Source organism: Ursus maritimus, unplaced genomic scaffold (genome assembly GCF_017311325.1).
Source record: "Ursus maritimus isolate PB19 unplaced genomic scaffold, ASM1731132v1 scaffold_29, whole genome shotgun sequence".
NCBI classification, from domain to species: Eukaryota; Metazoa; Chordata; class Mammalia; order Carnivora; family Ursidae; genus Ursus; species Ursus maritimus.
In genome coordinates, this window is record NW_024425452.1 from 16,172,727 (window position 1) to 16,199,139 (window position 26,413).

The following is a 26,413-nucleotide window of genomic DNA, read 5'->3' on the forward strand; positions in this document are numbered from 1 at the left end:
GAATGTTCTCTTCTCTTACTTGGCACTGGTATTTCTGCGGTGATAGCCCCGCCCTGCGTTAAGGCATTCAGAGATGTAGTCTAAATGGTGAGAAAGCCACAGGGTGATAAAAGAACAAAAGCAACAATAAAATAATTTCAACGGACACAAAACATACAGATTAATATATCAAAATAGTAACAAACAGTGACTGGTTTCTCTTTCACTGCTTTACCAGATCAAGCCTATTGTTTGAAAAGGCTCAAAGGAGAATAATATGCAGGACATCTGGATTAGAGATTCTTTCTCCCCTTGGTTTATAAAAGCAGTAACACTTTCAAAGAGTCAAATCAGATTGCAATGTTACTGATGAATAAAACTTCGGATTGTATTCTCTCTAACTTTTGACCTCTGATTTTGCGGCTCGACAAAGGGACTTGATTAGTTGAAGCTCATACAGTTTTAGATAGTTATTTTAACAGTTTGAATTTTAGAAAAATTCTGCCAGATGAAGTTAGTAATTATAAAACTGACTAAACGTGTGGAGTGCCATGGTTCCTTGGGTTACCTGCCTTAGCTCTGATTGTTTACTTCAAACCTAAAGTGGCTTCCTTTTAGTTTTCACATAAAATCGGAACAATTCAACATAGCACTCAAGGACAGCCACCTGACTTGACCATTCCTCTCCAGGCTTTGCATTCACCCTGTGCCTTCATGAATCTGGACTGCTGGGCCCATCGATCTGCTTTTCTCTCAAACACTTCCTGAACTTTTTGGACTCTGTGAAGTGAAACAACCTATCCCCTTCCCTAGGTGGCGCTCTCTTCCTCATCAATGGACAGGCTACGCCTCTCATGCCATAGTTCCCTCAGTCTCTGTCCTACCTCTAGTCTTTAAGACCTCTCCAGGCTCTCTCATACTGTTCCTATAGTCGAAGGCTATGCGGTATTACAGATATTTGTGTAGTAAAAAGAAAGAGGACCAGGTGCAGAAGGAGAAATTTTGGGTTTCACCCGTATTTCAAATGTTGTGGCAGTTCTCTGAGCTCCAGGTCAGTCTGTGGACTTCATAACTGCCCTGGCATTGTTTTCAGTCTGAAGTTTACTGGCTCAAGTTTTCTACTCCTTGTGTACAGAAATGAAGTCTCAATTTTCAATAGTGTTTTGAATTCAATAAATATTTGCTGAATCAGATAGAATGGCAGATGATAAACAAGAAGTTTATTGCTAAGTCCTGTGGCATAACTGGGGAAAATAATGGTAAGTTATTTTATTTGACTAAATAAATGTTAATGTTAATAAATATCTCATCGATGAAGGGGTAAGGTAAGCAGTTAGTTATGGGCTTCCCTTTCCTACTTCCTCCATCTCAGCCAACAATCGCACTTTCTTTCCCTAAAACTGTAAAAGTTTGAATACTCTTCCTTTGTGCAATTAGGGAAGGGTAATCTATAGTAATTCGTAGCAAAGAAAAAGGCTGAAGATTAACTACTAATTCACGTTTCATTTGATAAGCTTCTGAATAAGCTCAGAAAGCCTTGCCAGGTAAATCCCAAGTTAGTCACTTTATTTCAAAGAAGAGAAATAACTCCGTTCTTTGACAACCATCTAAACCTTTGCATTATTTCGACAAGTGGCATTTGCCACAGCTCTATGTTGGTAAAGATGATCCATCTATTTCTGAGAGGATAAAAAAATAAGCTTACCTCGGTCCTTCTTAGCCCACCACCTCTGCTTTTCACTTATGTGCTCTTTGCTTGTGGATACCTGGAACAGTGAGAAAGAATAAAAAAAGAAAATTAAGTATAACTTAACAGCATTTTGTGCAAGGCAAACATTTACAATTTTATTGATGACAGACACACACTTCATAAAACTATTAGCATGCAACTCCAGCTGCAAAAACTGAACAGCAATGTGTCTAAGCTGGTTAGCAGCAAAAAAGTAAACCAATCACATCGACAAAAGCCACCATAAACAAAAAAACTGTATTTAAAAGATTAACAGTTTTGGCATTCATCCCTACCATCAAGTCTTTCGCTTTCTTTTTCCATCAAAATTTAGCTTACGTTTGATGTTAGCAAGAGTTGCATTACTATTATTGTTAATTTTAGTTCTGTTTATTGCCTTGAGGGTTATATATTGTAAAATAATTTTGGTGCCTCTAGTTAATGTTAATTAGTTGTTTTAATAACCTATAGACCTATTTGTTATGTTTTTGTAGGTTTACTTTTTTAACTATCAGGAACTTAATAACTGAGAATATTTAACATTACTGTTGCATAGGCAAAATTACAGAGTCACTATTAGTGTTACCTGTTTAACGTTTAGTCATCCTTTGAGTCCTGCGACATATTTCCTTAATAATCATCAGCCATCAAGTCTGATAGTCTCAAAAGAAATATCAGCCCTCTAAACTGCCTTCAAGGGCGGTGATATTTAGCACTGAAAATTACAAATAAAGTTTTTGAGGTTGAATAGCAACAACTGGCCAGTGACACTGATGATTTGTTTGTCAAAACAAATTGTTATAAACTACGCAAATGAAGTCCACGCACTCCTTTGAGTGAAAACAATAAAGTGAATCTACGCAATGCTTACATGTTGGATGGGATATTTAATGTGCGGGGAAACTCAAAGGTTGAAGAACTAGGCATTTAGACAGTGGTAAGTGGTAATCTTACCTCTTTATACTCCATTACTCTTTCTCACGAGAGACATGCTAATGCAAACAAGTCAATCAGAATTTGTGTTTAGCAAGATAAAGCTTAGAGGATAGTTTAAAATCCATTTATTATTCTAAATCCATTTTTTTCCATTAACATGTTATACATTAGTGTTTACTAACCATGATTCATGTAACAGTTTAGTTTGTTAACTTTTAAATTATTTAACAACCATAAGTTATTAATACATTTTTTAAGTATTACACAAATATCTTAAAACAAGCTTGGGTTCATTTTTGTAATTTTTAAATAGAAAACATTTTAGGCATCTCTTGAAGAAGAAATAAAGCAGGCATTTAAAGCTAGAAAACAAGTAATTCCAAATTTAGTTTTTACAAAAGTTTTCAGCTTTATTGACAAATTATGGCAAACATATTTGACAAATTGTGGTTTCCTATTTAGAGTAGCTTACACATGGAACTTTATGTGTGTTTTTTTTTCTTTTTTAACAAATACAGGTTAAAACACTGAACAAATTCAGTTAGCTACATACATACAGTAGCTGCTTGTTTTCAACTCCATTAAAACAGCATTTAAAATTAAATTTACAAACTTAATATCGAACATCTTCATCTAACTAACAGATATTAAAAGACAGGTTAAAACATCTTATCTACAACTTTATTATCAGCTAGTTCAAAAATCATATTACAATCTTTTAGCAACCCTAAACAAAGTTTTTGCTAGTTGATTGAGACTCAAAATCTGTTAACAGATTCATGCTCTTTCTTAAAAAAAAAAAGAAAAGAAAAGAAAAAGAAAAAAAAAAAAGATTACACACAACAATGAAAAACAACCAAGAGAATATCATCCTACTGAATGGTTTATAGACAGTGCTTGCCAATGTCTTTTTTAGTCCGTTTTGTAAAATAATACTAGTGTCAATGTCACGCCAACAGTATAGGGGGAAATACAAGAAATATATGGGAGAAATCATGAGCAGTTATCCCTAGAATAGAAAAAAAAAAGGACTATTACTTGTCTTGTTGCTGTTTATGTGGAGACCACAGGCTATGAATTGTCTTTGAGGTGAGGTCACGGGTGAGAAGGACCTTCAATATCTACCATAGGGGTGCTCCCTGTATCCCCCTCTGGCTGACCTTGGTGGTGGTGCCTTCAGGCTGGAGCGGGTTGTGGCCCATTCTTCTGGTGCTATGAACAAGAGAAAGACAGTAACATTCACGTGGCTTCACAGTTACCAGAAACAGTTATTTAAGATGCAAGAGTTGACCAAGGAAAAGAGAATAAAAGATCTCAACACTGACAGCTAAAGCCTTACTACCTTTTCCACACGGTGAGATCATCAAGAAAGTATATATTTTGAAATGCAGCCACGTGGAATTAAACTTGCAGGGCATTCTTTAGAGGAGAGAAAGTTAAAGTCCTTGGATAACGCCACATTTATTACGTGTAAAATTTTTGTGCCACAAAAGAGAAAGAGGGGTATCAGTGTAAACTGCTCCTCATTTTATCCTTTACACAGACTTCTAAAAGAAAGTAGATATAGGAATCCAGTGGTTCCTCCTAGCCTTTGAGTAACTTGAGAATGACCTGGGAATCTTAAAATAATACAAAACAAAACCAAAAATGACTACTACCTGTTCTCTGTCTCCCAAACCAAATGATTAAAAAAGAGACCCGAGGCTTGCTATCTGCCAGTGCTGCACTAGCTGGTTCTTAAGCGGTACAGGGTGAGACCCTGGTGCTAAACTATCGTAGACAAAGTTAGTGAGAGATAGGCAGGATATGGAATAGAGTAAGTTTAGGCAGTAAAAGCAACAAAGAGTATGCTCATATCAGTTTTTACAAATACCTTGAAAATAAAGAGGTATTTGTACACTAGGAAAACTCCTCATTCACCTGTTAATCAGATTTCCAGTAACCTGAGTTCTGGAACCTAGCCAAAACAAAACAAAACAAACAGAAAACACACAGAAGAAACAAGCCAACAAGGTTTTGAGTGTTGTGGGAAATAGCTTTTATAAAGTCTGTGACCCCAGAGGAGGAAAGTAGACCTCCTTCAAAGGGCCAGGGACTTGATATGGGGTTTATGGTGACTTCTTATGTAATTCCTGAAGCTAAGTTATTTGGGTCTTTCAATCCAAATTCAGTTTTCATTTGAGAGCAGATTTCATGCATGGAACTCTGGTAAGAGGAAGTATGGACATAGAAAAAGAGATTAGTAGAAAGAGACACACTGACATTGATAGCTGATATATAGGATAGTGATGGTAATGGACATACAACTGGAAAGAAACTGCAGACTGAGGCCAACTGATGTACGTAGGGCATGTGTCCCTGGAGAGTTCAACTGCCCCTAAGAATATTTTTGTACATAGTTCAGGAAGATTAAGGAAAAACAATAATAAAAACTTAAATTGCACTCACTATACTATATATAAGGCAAAGGATAGTGATGTACAAGATAGAAAAATATTAAAAGCCCATCAACATAGGAAAAAAATAGCATTTAAATGGTTTTTTGGGGATATCCTTCATCAGCACTTCTTTATTATTATTATTATTATTATCTGATAATAAGTGAACAATTTCTTCCACTCTTTAAGGTACATGCTTAAGTTTATTTTAGTATTTGATAGGACATAAAATAGAAATGAGAACCTAAAAAAAAAAAAAGAAATATTGCCTTTTCTCAGAATACAGATCCACTTAGATCAGGGGTCGGCAAACTATGGCCAGTGAGCTACATTGGCTACCTGTCTGTTTTTTAAGATAAAGTTTTAGGGAATGCAGGCGGGCTGATTTATCTGCATATTGTCTATGGCTGTTTTCACTCTTTAGAGGCAGAGTTGAGTAATTCTGACAGAGACCATACTGTCTGCAAAGCCTAAAATATATTGCCTGGGCTTTTACAGAGAAGATTTACAGAGCCCTGCTCTAGATCTTGTCTTTTTTGGTTGGAAACTGTGGATGTCGGTCTTTCTGATGTGATCTCTTGAGGATGGGAATTTACCCCTAAGCTGCCAGAATTTCTCAACAGAGACATTGGGGAAAATAATTCTTTGCATTTACATGATTGGAAATATAGAAAACTTTTTTTTTTTTATGTACTAGAAGGGAAAACAGATTTTGCTTGCAAAACTAGCAAGTGTCTTCTCAGCCTTATGTAATATAAATTTTACACTTTGACAATGAGTAATCAAGAACATGTCAATGTCCTTGTCTTCTGGTGGTAAAATATACCCCATTTTATTCATGTTTTTAACAAAAGGAATGTAATACTTTCTGCTTTATTCTGATCTAGAGTTTTAGAGATCCCTGAATTGTGGTCTATGTATGGGATTTAGAAACTGAGATGATATAAATTTCAAGTTTTCCCGGGAAACGGAAGTCTGCTATCCTTTCTCAGAAGCTTAATGTCCTTGATCGTTTCTGCAGAATAGTGACACAACATGAACAAGTGACAACAATATCTGCCACAGCTACCCCAGTTTTGTCAGAACTTTTAAACTGGCATAATCTTGGGGACTTGCCCCAGGGCACATTAAATATTTAGTAAGAACCCACTGATTTAGGTTTACTTGGCTTTATCTAAAGCTCTCGGGCAGCTAATTTATGGGCTAAAATCTGTCATTTCCTAACTTTTGGCTAACGTTAAAATGGGGAGGGTACTAGTCACTGCTGTATCCCCAGTGCCTGGAAAGAATGCAGTGCCCAGTGGAGGTCGAACACAGTGAAGGACTGAATGAATGAGAGGATGAATGAATGAATAAATTGAGGCCCTATGAGGCAGAAAGAGCTTCCAATGACAACCTTAAAAACAGTAATATTTGAGCTGAAGACACTTGACAGTAATTTTAAAAGCTTAATAACTAGAAATATTATATATTTTAGGGTTGTAGTCAAACTTCTTACTCAAGAGGGGTAGTTAGCTAAATAACAAAAGTATTTCATGACTGGATTTCATAAAACAATCATAGCGGAATCCAATTATGAAAAGGTGTAAAAGCATGTTTCATTGCACAAAATGTGCTCTTATACTTGTCTGTCTGTAAATTCATACTGTGTTCTTTCTTCCTTGCTGAAGGCTAGGAATGGGAAATACTGTTAGTCTATGATAACTGTAACCAGAAAGGCAGCCAAAATGAATTCCCACCCAGGTGAAAGTTGTAGATTTTTCTAAGCTTCCTTATTAACAGAGGAATCAAGGATTTATTTCACTTAATTCATGTTCTCAATTATAATAGTGAATTGAGATCAGGAAAGGTATTATTTCTACTTGTGCCTAATTTCCTTGATCTATATTTTTCCTAGTATCAGAATGTTTATACAGTGACACGTTTACAGTTACCCCATGATAGTACAAGCCGGCTTAGCTTCTTCCAGTGACGTTATCTTCTTTGAATCTAGACTGGAGAGCACTGACTCAGTGGATGTTTTTCCTTCCTCATTGTGTAGTGTCACTGAGCCTTATATGGTCAGCCAGTCCCCTCACTGCCTATCATTGGATTTCTCCACTGTAGTATCAGAGATAGAAGTGATTCTTAGAAATCCAAAGAAATTGTAATATAAGTCCATTATAGAACCTTGCACATGGAAAGACCGAAGCATAGGAACAGACAAATCATTATAAGGTCCTTACAATGGGCATTCTCTAAAATTTGACATATAAAGCCCCAAGAATAGACTTAGAAATTGCCTGTCTTCTTTGAGCTCTACTATTCAGCAGACAAGACGGATTTAAAATATTTTAGGGAGGGGCACCTGGGTGGCTCAGTCAGTTAGGCGTCTGACTCTTGATTTTGGCTCAGGTCATGATCTTTGGGTTGTGAGATAGAGCCCTGGGTCAGCTCCACGCTGTTTGTGGGGCTTGCTTGATTCTCTCTCTCCCTCTCCTTCTACAACCCCCTTTGCCTTCTATCTCTAAAAAAATAAAATAAAATAAAATAAAGTAAAATTTTAGGGATTCATACAAATCTTGGAGTCCCTGACAGTTGTTTCTATTCCCATGATGTGGTCTAGGATGTCATTTTAAAAATCATTACAGACAATGAAATTTAGAAGTAATCTTTCTTTGTCCTTTTGGAAAATAATAAAGGAAGTAAGATGCTCTCAGTATCAGGATCATTGTCACATGAGAAGCACCAGCTAGACTATGGATGTGAATGAGCAATTAGATAACAAATTATTCTTCAGAGAATGTGCAAAATAACCGTCTGCCAAATTGAAATTACTGGAATGGTTTATAGAATTGGGGACCTGAAAATAGGAAAAGAGGCTATGAGAAACAGCTTCAGTGACTTGATCAAATTCCCACCATTTCTAGGCTTCCCAATTAAGATTTTAATGTATCATGCAGTATATGAAATAAGGAGGGAAGGAGGCAAATAAAGCATTCATTAAGTGTTTTTTTTTTTTTCTTTACTAAAGATCTCCTATAGTCTAGTCATTGTACTAAGCCCTGAGTATGAGGATACTTTAAGGAGTTTTTAGGAGATCACAGGACAAAACTACTATGAAATGTCATAGGTTACAACACATTTATAATTGGTATTTGAGAAAATGCTGGGGAAAGCCTAGAGGAGGGAACTACTAATTTCCATCAGTCAACTGAACTTGGACTGAGCTCTAGCATCTAATCATCCCAAAGAAGTAATTTTCTGAGCAAATATACAATGTAACTAAAAATTCAGGTACTGTTTAACCTATTTAAGAGAACTTACTTTCTTTGAAGACTTACTTATGTTAATTATTTTGTATCATCTAGCCTTGTTTCTTGAACTGGATTCTAAGATCCAAGAGAGGAGAGCCCTTTAGTGGCAGACACATCAGAAGAACACCATAAATATATAAGAGCGACATATAAATAGATGATGTTACTAACTAAAAGGAATCTTGAAATCAATTCTGTGAAATGAGTCCAATAGAATTCTTATTCAGAAACACATTGTTTGCAGTTAGGTTATTGTGTTTCATGTATTTGAAAATATATTAATATTTCTTTTAAAAAATGACTCTGCCTCTGTTTTTTGTTTTTTTTTTTTTTTTACTTAGACTGATTTTTTTCCCAGTTCAGTCAAGTTTTACAGAATTCCATAGAGTGTATCTCCATCACATGATAATAAGCATCACTGCAGAATGTCTTACTTTGATAAAGGCATGTAAATTACCCAGGTAACTCTTCTTGTGCATTCGATGTTACTCTAGTGACTTCAAAAGCTTCTGCATCTCAAATACTCTGCTTTCAGGAGAATCAGATCTATTAAGTGGTGTGCATTCTTCAATGTGCTCTCCCTCCTGCCCTGGGATGAGCTACTTTGGGGAGCAGAGTGGGAAAGAAAAATCTGGGTGGTATTTAAAGTTGCAAAACTGTGTTCTCTGATTCTTCCAGAGATACTATAAACATTGAGGTTCTTGGTGGGGAAGTTGAAACCTAGGAACAAGGCACCAATTTGGGAAACATCGGCATTATTTAAGTTCCTGCAAAGTAAACTCTTAGTGTTTATCTTTCCAGAAGTAGGTTTAAAATACCACCTTCAGAATACATTAATTTTAGGAATCGGTTTAGAAAGGGTATAGAAAGTCATGAAGATTATTGAGGGTGCAGCTCTTATGTTCACAGTTTGTTAGACCTACATAGCTAGTTGTGTATATATATCTGAGATCTGAAAAAGAACCTAAAAAAATTGTTTTTTAACTCACCACAACAAAAAGGGAGAACTCATGCTGTTTATTTTTGGTATATCGTAAACCAATATGCAGAAACCACAACTAAAGTAGGAAACCTAAGTTAATCTCTATTATTACAAACCACTAGTGTCTTAAAAGAGCATTTACAAGGTTGATTAGAATTCATCTGGCTCTGAGCCTCTCTGTTTATTGGTCTCAGTTAAATTTCTGGTCTCTCTCTAAGGAATATCATTCTATTTAAAAGCACCTTTTGATACTTACATGTTGTGTTATTGTTATTTATTCCCAAAAAGAATATGTTAAGTTAGATGTTCTGTTGTTGGAACTCACTATGACAATAATGTCCATTTTCTTTATTTAATTTTTAAATACCTATCCTATTTAAAAAAAATTAAGATATCCACTCTCCTCACATCTTCCAAAGGTCAAACATAGTGCTAGGCATTTTATGTGTATTATTAGCAAGTACTTATAATTTTCCTGCAAGATAGGTACCAATGTCATCTTCCTTTTAAACATGAAAAAATTATAGCTCAGAAAGTTTGCTTGGAAGACCCAGAATTTTTTTTTTTTAAGATTTATTTATTTATTTTAGAAGGCGGGGAGAGGCAGAGAGAGAGAGAATCTTAAGCAGACTCTCCACTGAGCATGGAGCCCTACACAGGGCTCTATCTCACCACCTGAGATCATGACCTGAGCCAAAATCAAGAGTCAACGCTCAACTAACTGAGCCACTCAGGGGCCCCAAGAGACCCAGAATTTTTATCTATAATTGTCTTACCATTTTCCATCACTCCTTTCATCTGAAAGAAGATCCTGACCCCCACTCTCTTTTTCCTTTTATTGCCTGGAAAATAGGATTTCATTTATTCTAATTCCCTTGAATTATATAATAACCGGTGATTCCAACAACAATTAATTAGCTAAGTAAGTGAGAATGTAGCTTTAATTTTGTTAACAGGAGTGTGGGCTGCTTGAACTGAATTTGTTAACTGAAATCTAAGTGTTCATTCATCTGAGGTAGAAAGAAAGCAAGATTGTCTGCTGTGCCCTGAGCATTTTAAAATATTAATGGAACATTGGAACCTAATGTTTCAACAATTTTATCTACACAGTTTGTATTGCCACTATGTGTAATTGCAGAGTTTACTGTTTTAAGATACAGAGGGTAAAACATTATAGTACTTGAAGGGGAAATATGGAGGACCAGCATCTGCTTTCACAGATGAACATAGTGAATTCTGTTCCAAGAAGAGTTAACTTTGAGTTCACCACAGTTATGCTCTCAGAAAATTCAGTCAGCTTCTGGGAAGCATTTACAGCTTTATCACTGTTTCAAATTTTTAATTAGATATTCTCTGTTAGAAAAAAGTAACACTTGGAATAATCCATCTAGAGAATAACAAAGGGCTGGGCCTTTCTAAGCACTCTTTTCTCAACTCTAGAATTTTGTGAGGCACATGGCAGGCACTTGGTCATTATTTATTGCATACATTAATTCTATTTAAATATTTTACATCTTTATTTTGTACCCGTAAAAGAAGCCACAGCCTTCCTTTGGAATAGGAGTCCCAGGGGTCTTATAGCGAGGCCTGCATTTGAATTCTGGTTCTTCCTCTTACTCACTGAAAGACTTCTTTGGCAAGTGGCAAGTTTCTTAATCTAAATGCTGATGACAAATTTTAATCGTCACAGACCATTCTGAGCTTCTGACATGCATATGTAACTGCCCATGGAGCAGCTCCTCAGGTGTTTCAAAGTCAACTTTTTCCAAAACTAAACTCCTCTTTTTCTCCATGCTACTTAATGTTCTTCCCAAGTTCTGTGTTGCAGAGACTGAAGCTACTGCCTACAACTTGCCTAGTTACCCATCAGAACCCTCGGCATCCCCTCACCTTTGCCCAGGCAGTCTAGCCAGTCATCAAGCTTTGCCTTTTCTTCCTTAATATGTATTTAACTCATGCATTTCTTTCCATCCGTACCAACCCTATTCCATGGCAAGCCATTCTCATCTTTGCCCAGAGTACCCAGCTCTCTAGTTATCTTCCGTGACTTTCCATGATTGTAAATGTGTGTATGTGTGTGTGTGTATATATATATGTATATATACACTCACATATATACACACACACATCTCTGTAGACGTATATATACGTGTATATATTCCCTAATGTGTGTGTATGTGTTTGTGTGTGTGTACACTACTACTCTACTCTACCTTCTAGCCAGAGGGACTTTTCTAAGTACAATTTTTCCCCCTAAGTTCAGTTGCTCTCGTAGCATACTCAAGCTCAAGTCCAAATTCCTTAGCAAGGCGTTCCACGCAGAGCCTATGATCTGACCTGACTTCATTTTTAGAATTGATGACTTCTAAAGTAGAAGTACAAGTTACGTGTATAATTTACAAGTATTCTACAATACTGAAGTACAAGTATCCTACAATATTCATTGAAAAACACATCTTGGGTCTTGAAATAGGAGGAGTGTTAGTATAGTTAAGATTTTAATGTCTTTTTCTCAAAAGGAAGGTCATCTTGTTTTTGCATGGAAATGGACCAGTTAGGGGAAGAAATCAGTGGAACCAACCACTTAAAGGTTTCAAGTACAAAAGACGCAAACTTTAAATACCCGTTATATTTTGGCAGATGAATGATTTCATTTTGCTTAATATATTGAGAAAAACTTACATTTTCCTTAACAACTAGCAAATGTTTATGGATTAGTTTTTGGATCACTTATTTTGATTCATCTTCAGAATGATAATGATGATTTCTGATAGTGATCCCACAAACCAGAGATGGGCTGGGGTCTTATGGGACTTCTTAAGAGCTTCTCTTGGCTCCTGCGGAACTTGTCCTAAATACCAACATTTTCCTCAAGAGCAGTGAGATTCATTTTAGTCTTTGAAGAAGTTCTTAGGTGAAGTCCCTAAGAGGCTTTCGAAAGTAGGTATTTCCCATTGGCCACCTGGACCATGAAACATAAATAGCAACTGACTCCAAAGTCCATTTGTTGACATAAACAACAAATATGAATGTTTAAAATGTTTAAAATGTTTAAAATGTTGAAAATATGCATGGGTAAATTCAGGAAGACAGTTTGATAAATATATAAGTCATCTATAATAAGGGAAACTGTAGAAACTCTTGGAGGTAAAATTCTGAAATACATCTGTGGCTCAACTGGTTGGTACTTGACATTTCTCTATTAACTTTAATTCACCTCAATGAAATGTGGGTCTGTGGCCATGGCTGGGTTCTATAACCTGAGAATTAAATCATCTTCCAGTTTCTTTTTTTTCGGTCTAGGTATGGAAATTCTAGGGCCATTTTTCTTAACCTTTCACCATTCTTATACATACCCTTGTTTAGTATCTCCAAATTTACTTCATGTATACCTGATTTCCAAATCATTACATTATGTCACAATGTTATCTTCTGTGGCTAAGCTTAAATTATTGGAATTACTGCTATTTCTGATTGTGAGCTCCAGGAAGATTTAAAAAAAAATGCCGAACAAACTTGAGGCTGTGCTAAGAATTGCATTCAAGGTAGTTGAGCTTGCAGCGAGTGATTTTTACCAGCTTCTGTGTTCCCAGATGCAGCCACTATGATTGGGAATGTGAGGAAGAATTGTAATTCAAATATGCTGTGATTAGTGTATTACCCTGTCCCTTGCTGGTGGTACAATTTTTATATTGTCTACTCTGTTTTAGCCCCTACCTTATGCACTTTACACATATTCACATTTAATAATAACTTGACTCTGTACCATTTCATTTCTAGTTATCATCTATTAATAACTGATAAATTATACACGTAACTAAAATTTAGGCTTATATTTTATTCTTGACTCTACTGTGTAATATCTTGCAGCTATAGAATAATAAATGCCAGTGGTCCTCAATATTTTAAAATAAGTATGTTTCTATCTTCTTACTTTGGAGTTAAGATCTTATCTAAATAAAACGGTGATAAAGAATCCAGTTAGAGAAAGGATTTCCAAAATGGAAGGTACAGAAAAAAAATGGTGAATGATAATTGGACACAGTACAGAAGCTTTTCTGACTTGACTTTAAAAAATACTTCTACTATTGTCAAATAAAATCTGGAGTCAATCAAAAGCCTGCAGAATTCAGCCACAGACTTTTTTTTTATACATAAGGACTTTATGAGAAATAATGGAAGAATAAGAATGATGATATAAAATGATATTTTATAATTCTGTTCTCTAAGCATTCCAATAATGCCTTCACCTCAGTGAAGGAGGTAGGTTTGGCGACATAACTTCATAGACAGACTGAATTTGTAGCTATTTGATTGCCTTACTCCCCCCCCCAACAACATCTGTCATTTCTATACTTGAGAACAGAAATGAGCCCAGAGTGTCTTCTTGGACCAACACCAACTTATGGGAGTTACAGAAAACCTAAGCTCAGCAAAATGTTAACCTGGCTGTTTGACCGGCTCTGACTCCGTGCTTTTGCCTCAACATATCTCTGCCTGATTTCCCAGGTTTGCGCTCTCATCTCACCCCCTGTGAAATAAAAATTTGGGCTACCCTTTGTCCCCAGTTACTGTGAATAACTCTGGAATTTCCTGGAGTAATGGGAAAGTCTTGTTATTCGTGGTGGGCTCCTCTGACCACACCTGATAGTTCATGCCATCGAGATGACTCACGATGGGGGCTGGTCACTCCTGAGAGGCCAACCAGGAGATTAGAGGGGTTGGGTGTTAGCAGCCCAATCTGGAGAAGAAAGAAAGGAGTCTGGAGATGGAAATGATTCAGTCATTCATGCTGCATAATGGAGCTCTAATAAAAACTCTGGGCACTGAGGTTTGCACGAGCTTGGCAACACCTTGTGTGTTGTTACACATCAGTGTGCCTGGAGGATATTCGTAAAGCTAGGCAAGCGAGTGTAGCATTGGAGAAACATAAGGCTTGAGGCTTATTGATTCCTTGGATCACAACTGTCTGGATTCGCTTTCCTTTTTAAATACTGGTGTACCATTTTGGCTTCAAAAAAATCTCTTCTCGCTTCTGCCCCTCTCTTTGGGGAGGGGTCGCTTAACTCAGGGACGTGATATTAGAACGGTCTCCGGGGGGTGCCACGACGCGCTTGCTAGCTGAACGAGTGCCACCAGGAGATTTTGAGAGCTTCATGGTTGGGGCTCTCCCAGACCTTGTTCTGTGTATCCGTCTCTCTCTCTACCTGGTTCTGCGTCCTTTCTTTTTGCACTAATAATTAATCGTACGTTAGAGCTCTTCCCTTAGTTACGTGACTCATTGCGGCAAATTATCAAACCAGAGGGGGTAGTGGAAGCTCCAGATTTGCAGCCAGCTGGTCAGAGGAAAGGGCGGCCTGGAGTCTCCCAAACTTGTGACTGGAATGTGACATGAGGGCAGTTTTGTGGAGAGTGGTGCCCTTAACTTGCAACATCTGGACTATCTCTGGGCACACACTCTAGTCTGTTTGCTATCCCAGTTTTCTCAGCAGCCTGAATTTAGCTCTTTGCCCCTGACGGGACCTATCCCTGCTAGAATTTCCAAATGCCAACAGATACTCCAAGGGTATCTGTCTGTTGCCTGCTGCTGCACTCCCCTGATCACGAGGGGATGTCTCCTGGAAACTTCCTGCACAGTTGCCAGGCTCCAGACAGACTGACTTAAGTATTCTAGATCTACCCTCCCCCTCCCCCGGCCCATCTTGTTACCAGCAGAGCTAAAGGTTTGACAACGTCCCCATATGGTTAGGTGATTTACAAAACAGACACCAATATTAATCATCAATAATCATAATTACATTTTCAACTGGCATACTTTTTCAGCAATCTGTATATATCAGTTCCCATTGAATCATTCAATAAATTATGACATATTTGATAAATATGTGTTGTACATTTATTTCAGGACAATGTATCTTAGTCTTTTAAAAATTCATACCCTCTTTTAATAAAAATAAAAATTTCCCCAAGCCGTGGAAATTTTATAAAGACCCCATAAGGTGGTATGCTCCAGGATATATTTTGTCTTAACTAGTCTATTTCCAGGTGGCCAAGAAAATGTATTCCCAGCTTTATATTTTATATTCTGTACTTTGTGTTTTAAAAACAGCTCATTTTTGTATATTCTAAATATAAATCATTATCATCTTGAATTTACTTTTTTTGTACATGATCTGTTCACCCCAAGATTCTGACAATAAATCACTCAACTCTTCCCTCCCCATCAGTTAAAATGATTGCACCATTACCTCAGCAGAAAAGAAAGTGATAAAAGAACTTTCCTATGGCTTATTTTACTGTCTCAACAAGAGAGTTGTTAGGTGCATGTGAGCTGTAATTTTTTGTGGACTCTCTGTTGGGTGAATTTTAGACAAAGTCCAGTTTGAGATTTAAATGTTCGGCACACAATTGTCCAAAAAGGGAACAAATTCTATTTTCCATTAGTTGAACTTGTAGTTTTTTTTAAAGTGAATTTTTAAATGCCAGGTCCTAGAACACAGTATTTGCTTATAAAGTACCCAGTGTTCTAAAAGGTAGCCTGTGCATAACCCGTGTGGTGCCTGCAAGAATGCAAGTGCCTCGCACAGTCTGACCATTCATATTAAAATCATAGGCTACTTTTCGTCATGCTCCCATGTAGGTATCTAAAACTTATTCTCAACTTTAGCTTCCAAAAGAAGCACCCAGAAAGCTATTCAATTGAAACCCCCAGTCCTCATCTCCAAAGATTGTGATGGAGCCGATCTTGGTTGATAACTGGACATTAGGATTTTTTCCAGATTCACCAGGTGATTCTAAAATGTGTAATTAAGGTTAAGAATCTCTGATCTGGAATATTGAAAAGCAGGTTCCAGTTTTTGCTTTAAACTGAATGGAAACTGTAATACATCAATTCAGTGGAAGTGATAGAGTAGTAATGCGCTGATCTTTTTGATTGTCTGTTTAGGCAACATGATCTACATTTATTATCCAGGCTAGTTGAATTAGATATCCATCTCATTGCAACCTATGAAATAGTAAAGACCAGAAAGTTAGCTATGCTTAAGTTAATTTTACAAGTGAATTTTAGGGGTGCCTGGGTGGCTCAGTTGGTTAGGACTCTGCCTTCAGCTCAGGTCATGATCTCCCGGTCCTGAGATCAAGTCCTGCATCAGGCTCCCTCCTCAGCGGGGAGTCTGCTTCTCCCTCTGCCTCTCCCCCCAACTCGTGCTCTGTCTCTCTCAAACAAATAAATAAAACCTTTAAAAAAAAGTGAATTTTAAAATACTTGAGAAGCACCATTTCATTAGTCCTTTAAAATAAAGGACTAATAAAGTCTAATAATTTTAGTCCTTTATAAAGGACTAATAACTTTAAAAATAAAGTTTAAAAATGTATATTAAAAGTTTGATAGAATAAATCACAGTGATATTTTTTTCAGCAGATTATCCTGTAACAATTCAGTATTAATAAGTCCTAGGAAGAATAAAAATAAGTCCTAGGATACATGAATTTTTAAAATGTCTGGTAAAGTCTTGCCCATGTTAAGAAACTTATCTTCATTTATAAATGAATTTCCTCAAATTTATATTTCTACTTACTATTAAGAATGGACAGACTGTTCTTGAATCACATGGATGGCATGATTGCCAGTTAGCTTCATTTTCTTTTGCTGTTTTCACAGATTAATCAATGCAGGGCTTATTTTCATACTGGGATAATAATCACTCCTGCCTCTGAACACAAAATGAGCTTTGTGTTCTGCAGTCGTCTTGAAGTGAGGCACTCAAATGCCCTAGGATATGGCACAGAATTCTTTTTGCTTTCATTCATTTCAAGACAGTGTATTAATATTATCCTCCTTGCTTCCACACAGCTGTCATCTTAAATGCCACTAAAGAATGGATGCATAATTAGCTCTTTGGTTCGTACATTAAATACATTTTAATAAACAGTTCTTTTCTCTGAGAAGAGAATATTGCCGTCCATTCTTAGCTGTCAGTCTCAGAGAATTTAGAGGGTGTTTCCTCTGTGAAGCATTGCTTAGCCCAGCTGATCTATGCACTATATTTAAAATGCACCCTTATTGAATTATGAGCTATTCAGACTTACCCAAAACAATTATAATGACTCTGATAAATTAGGAAATATTTTAAAAATGAAGAAACTGATTTGGATTCCTGTAAGTCCAATGTTCATGTTCCAAAAATAAATTCAAGTTATTGGAAACTTAAAATTTAAATCTTAATAATAATTAAAGATCAATGAAATGTTTAATCAATATTAATATATTAAATATAATAAATAATGTACTTATGTTGTATTTTAGTACTAGCATTTATGTAAAGGATTTAATATTTAAAATTTTGTATTTATAATGCTTCAAGAAAAAAATAGTTTAATCTTTAATATTAAATTGTATGCAAATATCTTGAATAATCTAATGGGGATGACGCCCAGAAGGATGCATGATTTTCTTTGAAGTCAACATATCTGTCACTTTAACATGAATTATGGGCCTGAAAAAGACAAATACAGTTTTAACCTAGTGATACACAAAACACAATGTATGAAGATTCAGAGTGAGGCATCACACTGAACGATTGGATTTTTACTTCTGGTGCTTTACTTCAAACCATTTCTAAAGGAATCCTAAAAGAGAGATTCCATCCATGAGTCTTTCAAATGCAGGACCCAATTATCCTGAAGAGCATTCTTTCTTCCTTTCCCAATACCTGTTTGCCCCACAGTTCTTTCCACCATCCTGAGCAGGAGAGGCAGCTGATGGGGAGCCTCTTCACTTACTCTCCAAATCTGGGTTGTTGACAGGAAACTGAGAATTGGGACTATTTATTTTATAAAAAATACAGTCATCCCATTGAGATTTAGTACCTGTACCCAGGATACAACCAAAATGTAACAGAGAGGAGTTACTAATTTAGAATGGAATTGAGCAAATAAGTGGAGATGCAAGGTTTAAATGTTATTGATTTAAAAGATTGTACACAGTTCATTAAAGGTAAGCTACAAGTGGATGCTAGTTAGTATACTAGTTACTATGTGAGGTATAGAAAATTAATGAAAAAAACATCAATCCATCTATATTTGAGATGAGTAGGTCCTCAACTGCTCCACATGCATATTTAAATTTTATGACATGTTCATTTGCATATGATAGGGTGGGCAGCCTATCAGCACAAAGCCTGTGCTTTAAGTTCCCTCTCCATAATAACCTGATACCAAAATCTGAGTGTATACAATGCATATTGATTGTTAATTAGATTTCAAGATGATGATGCTGAGCACTCACTCTGACAAATCTCAAAATTTAAATCTCATTACTGTGTGGATTGACCACAAGTATTTTATTTCCTGGTTATACAAAGGGAGTATCCCTCTTCATCTGATCATATTAGTGGTTAATTCTGATAGCACATGTGAAAATATATTAAATTCTGCATTTTGTCAAGGTATAATTGTAATGATTAAGAACTGAAGAAGAAAACCTTTACCTAATGATAGGAAAATCTTAAGGGAACTTTTATAAAGCAGTCTACATTGTGTTCTCTTTTTAAATATAATGTGTATCATGATGGATAAAACATTGGCAAAATATATAACAAAAAGTAAAGAATGAATACATATAGTAGCATAATTCAGGATGATTTAAATTTCCTTCTTTTTCAAAATGAATTTTCTAAAATGGATGTGTATTATTTTTAGAATAAGAAAAAAATAACTTATATTTTTAGGTGAATCAGGCCTACGTATCTACTTAGATTCCTAAACACTGTGGCAAAAAGAAAAAAAAAAGAAATCTAAAAAAATAAAATCAATTTCACATGCACATCATTTAAAACATAGTTGCCTTTGTTCACAGTCCCTGATCCCCATTCTGTGGCCACATGTGTACCACAGATGGGTCACAGTGAACCGAGAGGGTCATGGGCAGTGGGATGGACGTTGGGCTGCTAGAATTGTGGCTTGTGAGCAACTTCTCCCTCAACCCACTGTGCTGCACACATTATTTTCTATGAGATCTACACCATGAAAAAAGGTTGCAACACATAAGTTCGATTTCTTCGCTTCAGCCCCTGGAATATCACTTCTGACCCCAATGAAACGAATCAATACACTCTGTCCTGAACAATTATCCTTCTGACATGAAAATCCAGAAGGGCTTCCTAAATTAGAATGCATAGACTGTTGACATATCAACATTTTCAAACAAAGAATAAAACACCTTGAATGTGAAGCGTATTCTTGAATTAATGCTTGCTCAATAATGTCAGAAAATGGCAACAAATCCTAGTGGCCAAAGAAAAGAGCATGGCCCTAAAGACCAGTCTATTTTTAGCCATGTATATGTATCTAATCTTTCCACTAAGGATATGGCCAATTTGGCTGACATTTTAGTTAATAAAATAGGTAAAAAAAAAAAAGTTATTATGTAAAAATTCCTACTTAATATCTTTCTTACTCTGTCTAGACATTTTCCTCATTACTTTATTAAAAATAATTTGTCAACTATTTCTGGGTGCTGAGAAGTGCTTATTGGTAATTTGACCCAGAATGAAATCTAGTGCTTACGGGCAGGTGTAGCTTTTAAAATAAAAGGGGTTGTTTGTCTCTAGACTTTGCTGCAGCGAAGGAATCAAAGAACCAAGAAAGAATCATGTAAGACCCATGGGTCAGAGAGGTAGACACTGCTTTCTTGACCATGGTCCTTGCATGTCCGTTATAAGATCTGAACAGCCATAGTTTATATTCACACACTTTTCCTTATTACCTTACATGGTAATAACATTTAAAAAAGTAATTAGAAACAGAAAACTCATCTCTTATTACCAGCTACACAGTCAGATATGATCCAGTGATTTTAGTACATGTAATTCCATAAAGTTAAGCTCATAAGGGTGATTTTCCTCAAGTTGTTGTGCCAGGTGTAAAAACCAATGACCATATTTTGCAAATGAAAATCCCAGTTTTAAAAAAGTGATTTATAAGTAGTAATGTGTTTCAAGAAATTGTTCACCACAGTATCTCCAGGATTGAGAACAGTGGCTTGCACATGTTAGCCATTAAATAAATATTTGTTATGTGAGTAATGTTCTCTGACCTTCTCTGGTATCCCATGGTTTATAATCTGGCACAGTCTTTTGTATGTAGCCATAAGTTTCTCAACAATAGACAGTAGGAACCTGGGAGAGAAAATGTCTATCATGTGCACCATCAAATTCCTACAGCCTGTAAATACCTATATGCACACAGTTGAATGAATTAAAGAAAGGCCCATGTTGTGTCTTATTTACCTATCATCCCAAGTAATCATATAAGGCATGTGGCTTGATTCCTATTTGTTCTTTTTTTTAAGATTTTATTTATTTATTTGAGAGAGAGAGGGGGAGAGAGAAGCATGAACAGGGGGAGGGGCAGAGAGAGAGGGAGAAGCAAGCTCCCCAATGAACAGGGAACCCGATGCGGGCTTGACCTGAGCCAAAGGCAGACGCTTAACCCACTGAGCCACCCATGTACCCCTTGATTCCTATTTGATTAAGAATATGCTTGGAACAATGCGGATTTACTCATTGCGCCAAGAGAATGCTGCAGCAACTGAGCCAGACCTGTGGGAACTTGTCCATCACTTATTTTTTCTGTGAAATAATTTCTGAGAATATGTCTTGGTTATTTTGGAGAATATCCCTGTCTCTCACAGCAGGGAGTCATGTTCATGTGATTGGTGCTGGAGAAGTTGGGGTCTGAGGGAGTTAGCCTAGTGCTCATTTTGGGTCAATTCTTTATTTTTCCCTGGAAAATACTCTAGAAGACCTTCCTCCTCTTAGATTAGTGGGAGAGCACCTGGCAGGATTTAGAGAAACCTCACTAAGCTCAACATCCTTCCTTTAAAATAAACTTGGGTTTAAAGAACCAGATCCTGTTCTTTCTCGCTAGGTCCAGCGAACTCTGCCCCCGCTCCCAGCGACAGAATTGGACATGCTTGAATTCATTCTTGCTCTGTCATTTGCTAAGTGTTTAGCTCGGGCAAGTTATTTATGGCTCTGAGCCTCAGTTCCTTATTTGTAAAGTGCTGATGACAATATGAGTGTGTACCCTGTATGATTCCAGTGGGGATCCGATTATGTAGATATACGTAGAATGTTTAATGAGGATTATTTCCATAATCTCTAATCCTCATTATAAATTGCTTAGTACAGAGCCATAATAGGTAGGTGCCTCATGTGTAGTCGCAGCAACTAATAACATTCCAACCATTGATTAGACGATAAAAACAGAAGCTGCGTCCCACAGCTGTACTCTCATATTGACTTAATCTCTGTTGTTGAGTTTCCTCATTATAAAATGGAGATAAAAACACGTAGTAGTTCATGGGGCGCCTGGGTGGCTCAGTCATTAAGCGTCTGCTTTCGGCTCAGGGCGTGATCCCAGGTTCCTGGGATCGAGCCCAGCATCGGGCTCCATGCTCCGGGCTCCATGCTCCGCTGGAAGCCTTCTTCCTCTCCTGCTTCCCCTGCTTGTGTTCCCTCTCTCACTGGCTGTCTCTCTCTCTATCAAATAAATAAAATCTTTAAAAAAAATAGTAGTTCAATTTATCATAAAAAATAAATGAGAAGATATATGTAAGTAAGCAGCTTAAGGAATGGCAATCACTGTGGGGACGGTTTATTTTTCTACTCCTGTTTCTGAGTTTGGCCTCATAATATTCCACCCGGAGAAGTGAGTCGATTAGGTAACTCTAGGTTCAAGGAGGGTGCACATCCTCCTTTCCTCCCGAGGTCTGGACCTTCCCTTCTCCATCCTTATGAAGCACCATACCTGCACAATGTGGAGCCCTGAACACACAGGCAACATTCATGATCTCTTCTACTGCTTCCCATAAAGAGAAGCGGAGTGGCTTTCATATTATTTCAATAAAAATTGGGGACCGAAAACATTTAAATGAGTGTTATTTTTCAAGGTGGTCAACCAGTGACACTGCATATGTATTTTAAGGAACGAAAAACTATCCTTCAAAAGTGATATACTATATGATTATGTCACAGATACTCAATAAATCTTACTGAATTGAATTACAATTAATTTTAAATGGTATTTTAATCAAACAGTGTTATTTTTGAAATTAATTTTATAGACTGAAGTGCTATTTGACTATTAATTCTTATGCCAAGCATTATATGGCACTTCTACGAGCTATAAGAAAATAACGTGAAAGCCACAATTTTGGCCTTTAAACATTTTAAAATATTTTAACTGTGTATTACTCTAATGATCTTTGTGACAGCAGGAAAGACACAGCATTGTTGTCAAATCAATGCGTCAGACAACGGACGCAGTGGAACATGTAAGACACTGTTCAAAATGCTCACTGTTGCCGTTGAAAAGGATCTATGATTGTGATTAATTGCTTTTGAAATTTTGATCAAAATTGATCTGTCCAGTTTTCTGGCACTGGCTCTTGTATGTCAGATCTCACCCTGGAATTACATAAATCAATTCAGTCTGGACTTCTGTAAAAACCGGGTGTAGAAAGATAGAAGTAATTTCTGAGTTGTCAGTGACTGATGGATGTTCTGATTTCACAGATTTAGTAAAGAAAAGGTCTTACCGTAGCTGTCATAGGCATCCTCACTTACTCCATGACCGTAGTCATAGTACTCAGGGACACTGCAACAGATGTAGACAGCAATCAATGCTACTGTAAGCAGGAGGAGTCAACCCAGAAACTCATATGGAATTTGAAAGCAAAATGTGTGCTAAAGTAATATCCCGAGAACCTCTAGGCATCAAACACAATCCTAAAAAAATATTCAGGAAGAAAAATACAGGTTATTGACAAGGAGTGCTGTGATTTTCTCATGCCACCTCAGAACTTCTTTATCTCTAACCTCCAATTTTATAAATCAAATTTCCCTTAAAACACAAGTATAATACTTCAAAATTTGTCAAGAGGGAAGTTATGAAGATCTATTTCCAAGGAAAAGTGCTATATAAGATGACAATCTGGTCAGTTGTGTATGGCTTTTAATGCTGTTATGTTACCTTAAGAAATATACATCCATTTCATCTTCACTTCCAAACACTGAAATTATATTTAAACTCCCCTCTAGTCCCCTCTAGACTCCCACAGCATGTCCATGCCCTTCTCAAATAGATAAGCGATTTATTTTTACTTAATATTTTGCTAGATGCCTCCCTATTTCAGTAACTGACAAAAAGGTGTCTTTCCTCCAATTCTTACTCAAGTTGCTTCAAGTCTTCCCTCGCTACGATTCTCATCACTCTGTCCTACACCAACAGTTTTTACCTTTAAGGCACCATTCTCATTAGCATCCACACATTTCATGTATCTCTCATCCCCAAAAAGTCCTCCCTCACACCCACATCTCCTTCTAATGATTATCCCTTTCTCTGCCCCTTTCCACAAAATTTCTTGAAAAGAGGCAACTGTTCACTCTTTTCACTGCCTCTCCTTCTATATATATGCTTTTGGAGACAGTCCATTCAGGCTGTTGTCTCCAGTGACACAGCTCTTGTCAGTACCTTGACATTTCAAATCTAGTGGTCAAGACGTGGTCCTCATTTTACATTAGCACCATTTAACACAGTTGACCACTTCCTGCTCCTTCAACCATTCCAGTTACTTCTGAGATGACTTTAGAATAAATATTAACTATTTATATTAATATATTCACATTGACAATTTATGAGACACTATATTTTCCCTCAGATAAACTCCTTCATTTTATGTCCTCTGCTTGAATCTTAATTTCTGATTTATATATTACATATATAATAAATTTGTAAGTTATGTCAAGATTACTAATTTAAGCACATAAAGTGTGGCAAAAAATGGCTTAATATCAAGTACCAAACTGTATAAGGACTGAGGGTGGGTCATAGATACCAAAGGGTTAGGTTGAAAGAAAAGACACAAAGGCCTAAAATTCTGTGGTTGTTATCATCCCTCAGGGAAATCCCATAGGTCTCATTATATTAAACACTTCAGATTTCACTGACAGTAAGGAAAGAGAAGCAAAAAAGAAAATACAAGTCTATGCATTAGAGGTGAAAAAGAGAGACAGAGAAGTTTGGCCCTCTTTATCTTTCTGGGAGGCAACTGATAATGCACTAATTCAATTTTAGTGTAAAGTAGTTAGGAAAAATTAAAAAAAAAAGATTACTGAGCCCAGCCTTCCTTGCTCAGAATGTTTATACACTGATTATCTAGGAAAAATGCATGATAATATGTTTTTCTTCCCATCTCTGGGACTATAGAAGTCTAAGGCCATTGACTACTGCTGGATGTTTATCTCTTCTTTCACATCCTTAGCTTCATAGAAGTGATATAACCTAATTGAAACCCTCATTGATATGTAGCAAATTCCTGAGAGCTGTTACATTGATTCCCTGGATGATCAAGAAATGGCAGTCATGAGAATATGATTTAATAAGCAGCATTCCCATCTAGAGGGATGAGGAGAAAATAAGGACATTGACAGCAGCTTCTCTCTTCCTTTGTCACAATCAAACATTTATCCCTGAAAAAGCCTGCTTATGTTTCCCAAAGTGCTGTATGAAGACTACTAGCTCTAAACGCTATCTAGTGGCATAGCGATGTTTCTCACTGGATTTCAATTTTAATTTTAATTAATGAAGACAGGAAGAAGAAAGTAGTGAGAGAGCCCATGACAAAGTAACTGCAGTTATTGTGGGTCATAAATGATACATACACACCAAGAGGGAGTTTTAAGTTTCAGCTACTCTGAAAAGGGCAAAGTAGGACATATAAGACATTTGTAAAATAATGGATAATGCAAAATAATAGATAATTATCATAATGGACTCTGTCAGGGTCCATACCTTTGCTTGTCCTTCTCATTTCTTCCATAGGAAAACATTTTGCGTGGACAAACAGCTGCACCATGAATGAATACATTCCTCAGCTCTCCTTACAACTAGGTGTGCCCTGTGCCTAAGACAGGAAGCACGGGATGTGCACGCATGTGAGGATGGTAACGTGGAGGTTATTTCCGATTGAATGACAAGCTCCTCACCTTGGGCTTGTGCACTCTTACCCCCTCAGGTGGTAGAATGCACTCCAGGTGATGATCTGGCAGCTGCCATGTTAGGAAGTCAGGGACTGCAACGTGGGAGGAGCTTCCGTCTGTAAATGATCATGTGGGAGCCGACTTACTGTAAATGACAGCCGACCTCGGGGACTATTGTGAGAGGTTGTTTATTTTTAAATCTTGTTTGAGCCACTGAACGTTGAATCTCTCCGTTACAACAATTTGGTCTAACAAAGAAATGAGTATGTAGAAGTGTAGAACTGCCATTAAAATCCCCAAATATTGGGCATTAGCTTCGTGGGAGAGTAGAGACTGCAAGGAAAGAAATACAGGAAGGTAGAAAGCTAGTAAGCCTTGTTACGCCATTGCCCGTGAAAACTTGGAACAGTAGGCTATAGGTCTGCATGTATTTTGACACTGCAGGAGAAAGCTGAACCAAGCTCAGCTGTTCATAATCCTGCTGCTTTTAGAAAGGTTTACAAAAGTCATGAGCTTAAAGAAGAATGGGTCATTTTTCCAGAAGAAACAAAAGTGAATAGAACTTTGCTAAGAGAAATCATCTCTGCCTGATTTCTGTGTCAGTTCTGTGATTTAAAAGGGGAGAATGTTCAGAAGTTTGGGGCTTAACAGGATTAGAGACGTCAGCCATTTCTGTATTCCAATAGGAAGAGATAATGAGTACTGCTCAAAAATGCCCTCATCTCTTCCCATTAGAGTTTACTGCCCTATATGATCCTGAAAACAATCCTCAGGTCCCTGAACATGTACAATCAGGAAGCACGCTGTAAAATTTTGAAGTCACTAATGAGGGCATGTTATACTTGACTCAATTCAGGTGTGGCTATGGATAAGACCATTTATCGATTAGGATAAAGAAGAACTTTCTAGTAAATCTGGTAACCTCCATAAAAGAAAAACCAAGGTTGCCAGATGCACTAACCAAAATATTATTTCAGTGTTGTTGTTTAGGTGTCTTTGCTTGTCAG

General features: G+C 36.8%; 1 protein-coding gene across 1 annotated transcript in view; it reads right to left on the reverse strand.

Moving 5' to 3' along the window:
- Positions 1 to 3,035: 3,035 nt before the first annotated feature.
- The window catches only part of KHDRBS2 (KH RNA binding domain containing, signal transduction associated 2), a 539,039-nt gene continuing 515,661 nt past the window's right edge, over positions 3,036 to 26,413 (reverse strand). The window contains exons 8-9 of the mRNA XM_008691747.2: positions 22,964 to 23,022; positions 3,036 to 3,856 (exon numbers count right to left, since the gene is read on the reverse strand). Coding sequence (XP_008689969.2) covers positions 3,759 to 3,856; positions 22,964 to 23,022 — 157 coding nt within the window. The 3' untranslated portion in view covers positions 3,036 to 3,758. The remainder of the gene's footprint in view (positions 3,857 to 22,963; positions 23,023 to 26,413) is intronic.